General features: G+C 31.3%; 1 protein-coding gene across 1 annotated transcript; it reads left to right on the forward strand.

Annotated features, from left to right (window-relative positions):
* The first annotated feature begins 2,815 nt into the window (after positions 1-2,815).
* LOC118032779 (aspartyl protease APCB1) lies at positions 2,816-9,998 on the forward strand. Its single transcript, XM_035037565.2, has 9 exons — positions 2,816-3,697; positions 4,317-4,434; positions 6,089-6,318; positions 6,410-6,649; positions 6,983-7,136; positions 7,224-7,309; positions 8,854-8,968; positions 9,057-9,129; positions 9,569-9,998. The coding sequence occupies exons 1-9, from the start codon at positions 3,102-3,104 to the stop codon at positions 9,703-9,705; spliced, it is 1,749 nt and encodes a 582-aa protein (XP_034893456.1). The 5' UTR covers positions 2,816-3,101; the 3' UTR covers positions 9,706-9,998.
* The last annotated feature ends 3,658 nt before the right edge of the window (positions 9,999-13,656 follow it).

Here is a 13,656-nt window from a genome sequence, read left to right on the forward strand (position 1 = left end):
TAAAAGTGCATTTTTATCAAGGTTTTATATCATTATTTTACACTTGAAGTATCAATAACTCCTTAACTAAAGCATGTTTTATAACAACATACCTAATAATATAATATACCTTTAATTTATGGTAAATATTCATCTTAAATGCAGGCATATCACATAAATGAAAGGATTGATTGATGAGTTTAAGTATTGAAATTGAAAGGACAAAGAGAGGGCCAAACTTAGAAAAAAGATGTTGGTGCAGTCCAAATTGGAATACTGTTCGGTAATTGGGTTATATCTTGAGTTTTAGATGTCCAAATGATCTCAAATTTTAGGACAGATTTGGTAAGACATAGGCCTACAACTTTCATGTGGAGTCCAAGATCTAAAAAGACCGTTTTCAAGTCCAAATTATAGCAACAACGGAGAAGTCTGAATCTATCCTGCAACCCAGACACTGTTCAGTGTTCAGCCCATATCTCAAGTTCTAGAAGTCCAAATGACCTCAATTTTTTTTTCCTAGAAAGCTACGATAATTTCTTATAACTTTCATAAGTACAGTTGGATCCAGTTCTGATGCTAGCAATGACGTTTTATTTAGACAAGAAGATAAGGATTTTTACCAAGTCAAGAGTTGGTCACCCACTCAACAATTAGTCATCAAATCAATAGTTGTAAATTTTGGCCTATAAAAAGAGGCATTTGTCATGCATTTAGGGGTTTGGTTGTTCAAATCAAAAACTTTCTCTTGCTCTCTCTCTTTATATTTTTTGTAATTCTTAATTTTACTTTCATTAATATCTTGTTTATGATTTTCATTTTCTTTCATTTACTTAGTTAACTTGTATCTTATTTATGTTCTTGTTTTGTTTATTTATGTTTCTCTTTTTCATTATGTTTAGCTAAGTTCATTATGTCAAGGTAAAAAGGTTATAATAATGGTGTAAGAATAAGTATATTGTAAACTCAACATGGACCTTAATGTTTAATATTAACATGTCTTATCTTTTTATCTTACTAATTCTTAATACCTTAGTTGTTAAATGGTTAATCTAGATTTGTGTTGTATAACACTTGGTACAACAAATGCTTGGCACTCTCATAGCCTAACCGTATGGTAGTACCTACACATGTGCTATGAAAGGAACTTGATTTGTTGTTAACATAAGTTAGCATCATGAATTCCTGACAATATTTAAAAGTTTGGTGTTACTTAAATAAGATAATCAATATGATCATGTTAACAATTTATAATTAGCTATTAATAACAAATCATCCAATCGGAACCTCCTTTGTATGTGGTTTCTAGTTGAATAACAAGAGTTTATATTATACTTGTTTGAAATACCATTAATGGATCCTCTAACCTTGACATTTGTTTTTATCATTGTTTAATCCTTACATTAATCTTCCATATCAAAATTCTCATCAATTTCTTCTTCTTTATTATTATTTATTAGTATTAGTATTAGTATTAGTATTAGTATTAGTATTGTTAGTATTATTATTACTACTATTATTGTTGTTGTTATTGTATTATTGTTGTTTATAATTTATACAATTAACCTCCTTGTGGTTCGAACACAGTCTTGCCGGGTTATTTATTACTTCGACACTCCTACACTTGGGAGAAGACATCAATCTTTTGGTCGTGTCAGTCATGATAGACCAAACACCAACAATGTACTATCACCTGGTATAATTTTTTTTATTTGTTAGATTTGGTCTCCATTATTTTGATTATTATTTATTTTATTTGAGATAATTTATGAAATTAGATTTTTTTTTCAATTTCATTCTTATTCAACTTTTTAATTTGTAAGATTTATTCTTTATTATTTTAATAAATTTGAAAAAAAAATAAAACATTAATAAGCTATTTTCCAGCTTATTTTCCGTAGCATAATTAAACACTAGAAAGTATTTTCCAATTTATTTTCCACGACATTACCAAATATTAGAAAATAATTCACTTCTTAGGAATTCACTTTAAAAAAAGAAACTACTTTTAAGCAAACAAACGGGGTCTAATAAATCAAATTTTAACCATTTTCACAAAAAAAAAAAAATATCATGAACACAACATCCTAAGGACATCTAAAATCTCAATTTTAACAATAAAAAAATATTTTAATCAGTCCAACAATCCAATCCAAATCATATCAAAATTAAATTTTTTTTTAAGGTCGAGCTATTTTTGTTCATCATTAAAGTTAGAAACTACATCTAATAAGTTTCTCTCTTAAAATTAAATTTCAAAATTATTTTTGACCAAACCAATCATCTGATAACTTTGTCTCTTTTTAATTTTTCCAACTTTCTCTTCCTACTAATTTCTAAGCACTAAAATGTAATAAAAATAAAGTTTAGGACTAAAATATAATAATATAAATAAACTAGGATGATAAAGGGGAAAAAATGAAACTTGAGGGATCAAAAGGGGCTCTTATATGCCATTTGTGGAAAAAGGCCTTATTTTTTTTATGTAAAATTTGTTCTTTAACCTCTCAATTTAGTTTTCTTTTTAATTAAAATTATATTTTATGAGATTAGTTGTCAATTTAATGTTAACTTACACATCGAAGAAAGAGCCAAAACAAATTCGAGCTCATAAAACAATGAAAATGCACCTTTAAAGAACACAATTGAAATAAATAAAATACAGTAACCGAAGTAAAAAACTGTAAACTTTCAGGGTCTAAAACATAAAAACAGAAAAAATGCACAACAATTGAAGTGTTTTTTTGTGAGAGGGTTGACGATGTTTTTTGAATAGTAAAACTGCGAATTGTCCCAGTTTCTGTGTATAATATACAATGTAATAATTAAAAGAAGTTTCCTTGATCCTTCGCTCTTGCAAGTTTTTCTTTCAATCGGGTCCCTTCCGAGTAATTGCGTAACAGTACAGTCTTGAGTGTTTGAACTAACATTTGACTTTTGTTATTACAAGGGTGTTTAGGAGTGGTAGAAGTTGATTGCAACTCCTGACCGGCACCGGCACCGGCACCGGCACCGGCACCGGCACAGATCTTTTCCCTTGTCTCTCTCTACTACTTCATGCACTGATACCACTAGCCTGCGTTTGGTGTTAGAGAGAAAGAGAGAGAGGGACATAGATAGATATGAAGTCTGATGATGATCAGTCACCGCAATTAAAAGGGGTAGTCATAATTTCACTTCCACCACCAGATAACCCTTCTTTAGGCAAAACCATCACTGCTTTTACACTCACTAATAATGACTACCCACAATCTCACCAAACCCCCCAAACCCATCAAGAAGACCAGCTTCCAATCTCACCACCACCACCACCATCTCAAAACTCTCAACTTCAATTTCCATCATCAAGACTCTTTCTTGGTACCCCAAGAAAGCTGTTGTCTTTTGTGTTTATCTCTCTTTTTGCTCTTGCTATTTACAGTTCTTTGTTTACCAATACCTTTCAAGAATTGAAGAGTAATAATAATGATGATGATGATGATGATCAAAAGCCAAAGTCTTTTGTGTTTCCTTTATATCACAAATTGGGTGTTCGTGAGATTCCACTGAATGATCTTGAGAATCATCTTAGGAGGTTTGTGTACAAGGAGAATTTGGTGGCATCTGTTGATCATTTGAATGGACCCCATAAAATTAGTAAGTTAGCTTCTTCAAATGCTGCTGCTGCAATGGATTCGTCCACTATCTTTCCTGTTAGGGGCAATCTTCATCCAGATGGGTATGACTCAATTTTCCCCTGTTATTGAATACTTTTCATATGGCATTGTTTATGTAGATGACTCTTCGGGTTTTTTATTTTGCATATATAGCAATTCTGAGCTTTATTCCTGGTCACACAGAGTAAGAGTGATCGTGCAATCTTACTTTCATTGAGCTCATTGCTAGTTATATATAGCTGATGCATGTCAAGGTAGAATTTTAGGGGACTACGACTATGTGGATTGTTGTTTTGCATAGAGGTAGAAATTTCGAGCCTCATCGTGGAGAGTGATTGTGCTTTTTGGGCTCCATTTAGCTTATTGCTTGCTATAAGTTATTCGTGAAGCTAGATTAGAGAAGAAGAAAATCTTGTTTTAGTTGGATCCAATATAAATAACTTCGTATTTTCTTCTCTATCAATCTTGTTTTCATTTTTTTTAAGAAGCAGGACCTTTAATAGCTCTTTTTTAGGTTCTTTTGAGGAAAATATGGGAAATAAAGGGATGCCTTGCACATAGCTAACTGCTAATATAACAAGCTTAGTCATTTTTTTAAAAAAAATTACTGCTATCATCTTTCATGCCCTAAAGTAAATTCGACGCTGTTCAGTTTCTAACCAAATATTGGATTTCATACAGATTATATTTCACATATATGCTTGTTGGGAGTCCTCCACAACCTTACTATCTTGATTTTGATACTGGAAGTGATTTAACATGGATTCAATGTGATGCTCCTTGCACTAGCTGTGCCAAGGTAATGGTTGAATCTTACTAGTCCCTGGGTCCAGTTGGTTCAAATGAGTTGTGTAACAACTATTTTCTTCATGACTTCACACATATCCTTCAATTTGTGTTGATAAGTATCAAATGCTTGATTGATCTTTGGAATGCCAATGCTGCAGAACTCGTCCCTTAAATATTCCTTCCTTTCCTTTGCATATCTTTGTTCAGTGTACAGTCTGCCATATCAATTATTGCATTTATGTTCACTCAGTTTTCTAATGAATATTTACTCCTGCTGTTGTAATGTAATTTCTTAATGTAAGGCCCCGTTTGTTTAACGGAAAATGGTTTTCTGGAAATCACTTTCCAAACTTGCATGCTATTGTAATGTAATTTCTTAATCTAAGGCCCCGTTTGTTTCACGGAAAATGGTTTTCTGGAAATCACTTTCCAAACTTGTCTGTGTTTGTTTGTTTGTCATTAAGAAAGTTGGTTAACGGAAAACACTTTCCAGTCAAAGAAAAATTTGGCTTGGTTTCAGGAAAGTGTTTTTCTTTTATTTTGGATGGAAAACACTTTCCAGAAGTTGTGAAAAAATTAGAAGTGTCATGTTATTTGCTGATCATATCAAATTTGGTCCTCAAACTTTTGATTGCTATATATTTTGTTTTGAATCTTTTTTTTTTTCAATTTCATCCTTTAGAATTTGATTTAATTTGATTATTTTATCAACTTTGATCCTTATTTTTATGATTGTTATTTGCTTTTCTCTTATCATTTTTTTAATTGAAATTTTTTATCTATAAGATTTGGTCCTTATTCTTTTAATTATTATTTATTTTATTTGAAATAATTTATGAAATTGTAATTTTTTTAATTTCATTATCTTTCAACTTTTTTATATGTTAAATTTAATCTCTATTATTTTGATTGTAATTTATTTTATTTGAGATAATTTATGAAATCAAACTTTTTTTTTCAATTTTATTCTCATTCAACTTCTTAATTTATAAGATTTGTTCCTCATTATTTTAATAAACTTAAAAAAATATATATTAAAAATTTATTTTTCAACTCATTTTCCATGACATAGCCAAATATTGGAAGATGTTTTCTAACTTATTTTTCATGATACTTTTCTAACTTATTTTTCATGATACTATCAAATATCGAAAAAATAATTCACTTTTTAGGGAAAATAGGCACTGCTTTGAACATAAGGAAATTAATTTCCAACAAACAAACGGGGCATAAAATAACACAAAATACTAACACTAAAGTTGGCTATTAAACAAAGGCATTTCCTTTCTTTGTCTGCTTGCAAACAAGAAAGTTGGCATACAAGCATTTACAGCTTTAACTATTTCAGTGGAAAAATATAGACTGTGGTCTTAATGAATTCCAGTATTAGGCATGCTGTAACAATGCTAGAAATAATATGTGAAAGAAAGTTAATGTGAATTGTAGAGTGCAGATTAGGCAAACTTCTTGTCTGTCCTCTATATTCTGTTACTTGCATTTTCATTCAGCAAGGATGTTGGCTCCCTTACACTAAGCCTGATATAAACCCTAACCATATTTTGCGATCATATAGTTTAACTGTCCTTGATATATGATGAAATCTTAAGGTTTTAACTATTTTCAGACCCAAATCAGCATGATTTTAATAGATATGATTAATGTAGGGTGCTAATGCCTGGTACAAGCCAAGAAGAGGTAATATAGTACCTCCAAAGGATTTGTTATGCATGGAAGTGCAAAGAAATCAAAAGGCTGGATATTGTGAAACATGCGACCAATGTGACTATGAGATTGAATATGCTGATCATAGCTCCTCCATGGGAGTTCTTGCTACAGACAAGCTTCTTTTAATGGTTGCAAATGGATCACAGGCCAAGTTAAACTTCATTTTCGGGTACATCCTTCTCTCTTCTCTAGCTTATTGCAATTTTTGTCTACGTAGTTTTGCTGTCAAAGCATTGATACATGTATACATTGTCTTTAAGGTGTGCATATGATCAGCAAGGCTTACTTTTGAAAACTCTGGTGAAGACAGATGGGATACTTGGGCTAAGTAGAGCTAAAGTTAGTTTACCTTCTCAATTGGCGAGCCAGGGTATCATTAACAATGTCATAGGTCATTGCCTTACCACTGATGTAGGTGGTGGTGGATATATGTTTTTAGGTGATGATTTTGTTCCACGTTGGGGTATGGCTTGGGTCCCCATGCTTGACAGCCCTTCCATGTAAGTACGGATTTTCTGAAGATTTCAGTTTCCCCATTTTATTTTTCCAGGCTTCCTTGTGCTTTTAGTTTTGGGATGTTTTCTGGTGGAAATTGATAATTAAAATGTTCAGCTTGGAAGAATTCATCATTTGGTTGAAAAATCTCTCATTTTAGGTGGGAAAAAGTCTAGAAAATATGGTACTTGTTCATTATGCATTTCACTGAATCCACCATTATTCCATTTTTCACCTCTCTGTGGCTATCATTCTGTGTTATTTAAGAAAGATCAGTGAATAGTCAATTTGGAAATTGTTTTCTCATCAATGTATTGTCTATTCTTTTCCCTTACCAGGGAATTCTATCATACAGAGGTATTAAAATTGAATTATGGAAGCAGCCCACTCAGTTTAGGTGGGATGGAGAGCAGAGCGAAGCACATACTATTTGACAGTGGCAGTTCCTATACATATTTTCCAAAAGAAGCATATTCTGAATTGGTTGCTTCTGTAAGTGTTTTCATGCCACTGGATCACAAAACACTTCATTCAAAACATTGTCACCAATTATTCTAATCATATACCACATTGATGCAGCTTAATGAAGTTTCTGGGGCAGGACTTGTCCAAAGTACATCGGATACAACATTGCCCTTATGTTGGCGAGCTAATTTTCCTATCAGGTATGGCAAACAAATACAAATTTATTTATTTATACTCGTACATCACTTATAAATAAGTTTTCCAAGAGGTCTCTAAATCCAAAAGTCAATGACTCTTTAGGTTGTTGGGTCTTTCTTGTGGCATCAGGAATGAAATCCTCTGGCCTCTTTAAATGCCCAAGTTAGTAAGATGTTATAGATTTTACCTAGTACCCCATCAATTGTCATGCTACTTCTTTTGACTGATGTGGATTTTTCTTCAATGCTTCATGATACTCCAGAAAATTCATATACAGGACAGGTATCCCATCCATTGATTACAGCTCTATTTGTCTGTCTTCTTTTTTTTTCCAAGGAATTATTTTTTCATCATCTCTATCTAATTTTATTATCCAAACTTGGAAGTGATTTCTTCCTCTACCGTAGGCATATAACTTCTCTATGAATACCACCATCTGAATTGTTTCCATATCACCTCCAATGTTGTCGTAACCTCTAATGCAAGTAGCCTGGCTAGGGTTAGCAAGTGCTTACACAACCCATCCGCCGCCGCCGCCAACATATTAAAGGGGTGTTTGAGATTGTGATGCAAGATGCTTTTCAAAATAGTTTTTCACTTGAAAATTCATCAAAATGTTTTTTTAGATTTTTTATTTTATTTTTTATATCAACATATCAAAACTATCAAAAAGCACTAAAAAATTCAATTTAATGCTTTTTCAAGTCAAAGAACTTTTGAAAAGCACCTAAAAATAGAAGTAGAAGTTGTGTCAAGCACCCCCCCTAAATGTTATTGTCAATGTTGCAACTGAAGCCAATTTTGAGATACATCTTATAAAAATTTTCCTTTTAGTAAATTGTTTATCTTATTGATCGGGGAATGCATAATGCTTACAAGATCAATCTACGAGACCTGAAAGCTTCATCTTTGACATTCTATTCAACGTTGTCCAATTTTGTTATAAAAGAAAAAAAGTACTTGGTGTAATGATTGATAGAAAGCCCAACTGCCTAAAAGTAAGAATCAGAAACACATTTTGTAGCCATTTTAGTCTTTTCGGTCACGGTTAACCATTGATTTGTGTTTGAGCGCATGGATTACAATGTCCTTTATATATACACTTTCCAAGCTCAAATAAAGTTGATGAAAGTGATGTTCAGAATTTCTTGAAATCTTCTGTTATTTTACTGCTCCATCTTTGACTTGCATAATAATGTTTGGGAAATGTAATATGTAATTAATAGAATGCACATATCACCTAAAGCCATCGTTCTAAATTAGCCTTCTTTAGTAAATGGTCAATAAATTAACCTTTTGTTTTCTATGGTATTTTATGTGATCATAGATGGAACTGTGGGAAAGCTAGCAATCATTTTCATTTAATTTTTGGATTGGACAAGCAGTTGTAATAATCAGACAATTTAACTCATAGTTAACAGGACCACTGAAGAACTTTCTTTACCTTCTGGTTCTCTTTTGTTGTATGAAAATTTATGATGCACAGGATAGTTCCTCCTTAAATTATATTGAACTGACATTTTTAAAACTGCGTATTTGCATGCAGATCGGTTAAAGATGTAAAGAAGTTCTTCAAGACCTTAACCTTTCAATTTGGGACCAAATGGTTGGTTATCTCCACAAAGTTCCGGATACCTCCAGAGGGTTACTTGATGATTAGCGTAAGGAATCTTTAACACTAGCTTGCACACTTTGTTGAAATGTATTGACACGATGTCATTGCATGATGGGAATTCTGCTGTTCTGCAGGACAAAGGCAATGTGTGCTTGGGTATTCTTGATGGAAGCAAGGTTCATGATGGATCCACAATTATTCTTGGAGGTATGTTAATGTGACAACTTTAGCAGTTTTGATGTCGAAACTTGTAACATTTGGTGCACTGTACTATCTCTCTCTCCCTCTCTCCATGACATACTTGTGTATACCAGGGAAAAGTAACCCAAGAACACAACTCTGTGCCAAACATGCTGCCATCTGCATCTGGCATCATGTTCAGAGAGTTGAGTTCTTGTGTTGCTTTTCCCTTGTAGAGTATATTCTTCCCAATCCCTTGTGAGATATGAAGTTGCTATTTTTTGGTTTTTTAAATCCAGTTCAACTACATAGAAGTTCCTAATTTCTAAAATCAACAAAATCCAGAGCCATCATCTTCAATCTTGCATACGACATGCGATAGATGCACCCTTGTTTTCACTTATTCAAAACATTTCTTTCGTATCCTCATCATTCTGTTTTACAATGCTAATGTAACTCTTTACAGATGTATCATTGCGGGGGCAGTTGGTGGTATATGATAACGTGAACAAGAAAATTGGTTGGACGCCCTCGGAATGTGCCAAGCCAAAAAGATCGGATAGCCTGCAATTCTTTGATGGTCTGCCATTCTTCGACGGGTAGGTCATTAAATTGTGGCACAAACCAGATATTTTACCTTCTAGTTTGGTTTTCTGCTCTGTTCTGTAAGTATTTATTGCTAGAGCTTTATAGCGGGTCTTCAATATTAAAACAATTTTCTCAGTACAGGAATGCATGCTGAATATTACCATGGTGCCCGTCCTCTAAGGGGAGGGTGTGTCTATTGTTACATGTCTCTAGTAACCACACAACACAATACACGTTCAATATCTTTCTTTGTAAATTTGCTTGTGCTTAAAACTATTCAAGAGTGCATTTGGCGTGATTTACGATTATTAACTTGTCTTGGTAGTTTAAGTGTTATTTTATACAAATGATCCGAAGTAATTTGTTTCAAGAATGGAGATGACACGATTTAAAATCAAATCAATCTAGTTCGATTAAAATTTTAAGCTTTGATTCAGCAAAATCTTGAATTAAATTTGGATTTATGAATAAAAATGGAAAGACTGCCTTTGATTTAATTCAAAAGTTATATTCATAACCAAGCATGTTTATATGCTCTTTTCATTAGCATGAAAAAATGACTAATGTTTTTATTGCATACTTGAAATCACAGAAAGTTTAGAATTCTCTTTAGAATTGAAGCTCAAAATTAAATATATCTTTTCCTCTCCTTTTTCATGCTCCTCACTTTCTCATCATTTAGAATTCTTTGACATCAAGTTTGGTTGTTTTTGTTGCATAAATATGACTAATTGACCACTTTCTTTCATCGTTTTCAATCGTTCTTGTTTTTCTTTCTCAAAATCATGTATTTAAATGTAAATAAAATAAGTCTTAGATTAAAATTTTTATAATTATCAAACAAAAAAGAACCACAAAGAATTTGATCAAAAAATGAAGGCATAGTTACTCAAAAGGCGCGGACTAAATAGTGATGGAAAAAAAATGGTCTATATATTTTTTATTCACTTTTAATTTGAGTCTCTTTATTTTTAATTTTGTAAAAACAATAAATTATTTTTTTTCACAAAATCAAGCATTAAGCCAAATGTTAGAATTTTATTGGACATCTTGACGTTAGAGCAAGTTTATTGAGATAAACTATTAAGAATCCCCAAATCAAGTTTATTAAGACAAACTATCAAAATTAATATCAAATCAATTTAATATGAAAAAAAATTAAACTATAAAAAATCACATGATAAAAAAAAAAGAAAAAAAAAAGATATCACCATACAAGTTCATGATATCATTGGTTGTAGTTGAATTCTAGAAAGAAGGAACCTAGCATTTTTAGTTCTTTTTTGTTAATATCTTCAAGTCTTAATAATTAGATAATATTTCACTCAAAATGTGTAGGATTGTTTCACATGCTAATAATTAGAAAAATCTAATAATAATTTTAACTCATTCAGTAAAGACAAGATATAGATCATTTAATAATAATTCTTACTCGACCAAGACGAGATTCCACCATTCAATGATTTTTTTAATTTCAGCCAAAAAAAATTGATTTTTTTTTAATATTAAACAAATGTTTATATGACATATTGTTATTCTTATATTCTTCTTGCTACATTGCAAAGCACCGGTCATGTAATATATTTACCAATATTGATATCTCTCTCTCTTTCTATATATATATATATATATATATATATATCTTAATCATACTTACATACATATATAAATGATTCGATATAATAAAATAAATAAATGAAAGAAATATAAATCTGAGTGAAAAGATTTTAGTTCAAGACAAGTTTACAGGTTGGTACTGCATTGCAGGTTAAACAAAAAACAATTGAATGTCAAAAAAAGTATCTAAATTATAAAAAATTATTCGATATTGTTATTAATTTGACATGGTGGATCAATTTTGAAATCACCTTATAGAAATTCTTGTCTAGCCCGAGTTTACAATTAAATTGTGTGGAAGTTATCCCGATATAATCCGGTCTTGGTTAGTCCAAAGATAAACTAGCTCACAAAAAAAAATAAAAAATCCAAGAATGAAATTGTGAAAAAAAAGATGAAATTAACAAAAAAAATCTCTTGACTCCCCTTCTTGTCTAATTTGAATTTAAAATTAAATTGTATTAAAATTATCTTGACATGATTCATTTAACTTTGCCGGTTTAAAAAAATAACTCAGACAACTGTTAAAAAAAAATAAGGATGAAATTGGGAAAAAAAATAATGAAATTAAAAAATATAAGAGAATTGAAAGAAGAAAAAATAAAATCTCTATTTGTTCATATGAATAATAATAAAGCTATATTAAGTTTTTAATTAATTGACTAAAGTGGATATAATTTGATGCTTCCTTCAAAAACCAAACCCAAGCCCCTGTGAGGTTTTTGTATTTTTCGCACAATAGTAAAAAAATATTTTTTCAATCTAGCATAATTGAGAAAACTTTTCCAATCTAGCATTGTCAAAGACAATCACACATGTACTACGAACACGACTTGTTATGTGCATGTATACCTTGTGTGTATTAATATGTTGCAGACGACAAATCAAATTGGAATTTCAAAACCCTTTTTTCCCCTCCCCTTCTCTCTCTCTCTCTTAATTTTATCTCATCTTTAGCATCATTTGCTTCTCAATCTCTCTTCACCATAAAAAAACATGAACTCTCCTTTCACTGTGATAGACCTCATCTCTATGTTTAGGCTTATTAAATTAGGTTTGTGTTGGTTATGTTAGGGTTATAGTTGCATTAACAATAAATTGTGTTAATTAGCTTTAAATTACACTAATGAGTTGATAAATTATGTTATTTCACTTCAAATTTTATGAATTATGGTTTTATTGATTATATTTAAACTTATTAATTTTCATCAAAATGATATAACTTGATGAATTTGTTATATCGATAAATGAATATTGTGTTTTCACATAATAATATTTTCTACAGTGAGATTATTATATTATTATGGTGACACTATCAACGAAACCAGTAATGATATTACTTGCCATGAAGGAATTAACGAGTTCTTTATTTTGAAATTTGATAGTTTGTTTGCCGAACTAAAAAACTCAATATACAACGGAATTTGGTGGAATTTGTCTGAAATTGACGTTGCCATACTTGGAGAATGCTAGGTAGTGCCATGACTGTGAAAGCACAATGCCTCAATGCACCGCTTACTTTGACATAGTTTTTCCATGGATAGTTAAATGACTTGTAAGGACCATGAGGAGGCTCCCAAATAGCAAAACCCATCTTGGCATGCAAAAAAAAAAAAAAAAAAAAAGGAAGTTAATATTAACAATAAAATCCTTAGGCATTGGGTCAAAGGTGCTGCATATTGTGTTGAAGAAATACCAGAGCATCCTCCTGGCTTGTAGAAATGCTAGGCAGAGGCCATCTGAATCGTTGTGTTGTTGTGTCCATGGCTAGCGATGCGAGTTTTGATGCAACAATTAAATTAGTCACCGAATATTATAGCTCTACTTTAATAATAAATCTAAATGAAAAACCTCTAAAGTTTAGAGTTCACTTGGATTCTAGGTTACAATAAAAAAGCCACACAAACATCACAAGTAACTGGTTTGTTTAGGACAAGTGGTGATACAATGAACCTAACATCAACTCAAAAAATTATGCATATGAAAGCTTAGTTGGGCAATAATTGCTCCATATTATTATGATAAATCTGAACCGGGTGATGATGAAGATGACTATCGTATTAATAATGTAATTAAGGTAGACAATAAAATAAACTAATAATCCAAACAATGAGACCTCGTGTTAGCGTTTGGACCATATAATAGAGAATTAAAAAAAACGAATTTCTTTCAACATGAAGACTATTTGCCAGTTGAAAATTGTAGGACAAAAGAATGAAAATAAAAGGAAGAATATGAACGAGGAAAAATGAGTCAAATTTGGTTTATGTTTATCAAACTAAAAATAAAAGGATCATTCATGTCGTTTGGAATATAAAAATTTAAGTTTATTTTTCCCAGCGGCACAAG

The sequence above is a fragment of the Populus alba genome, chromosome 15 (assembly GCF_005239225.2).
Source record: "Populus alba chromosome 15, ASM523922v2, whole genome shotgun sequence".
NCBI classification, from domain to species: Eukaryota; Viridiplantae; Streptophyta; class Magnoliopsida; order Malpighiales; family Salicaceae; genus Populus; species Populus alba.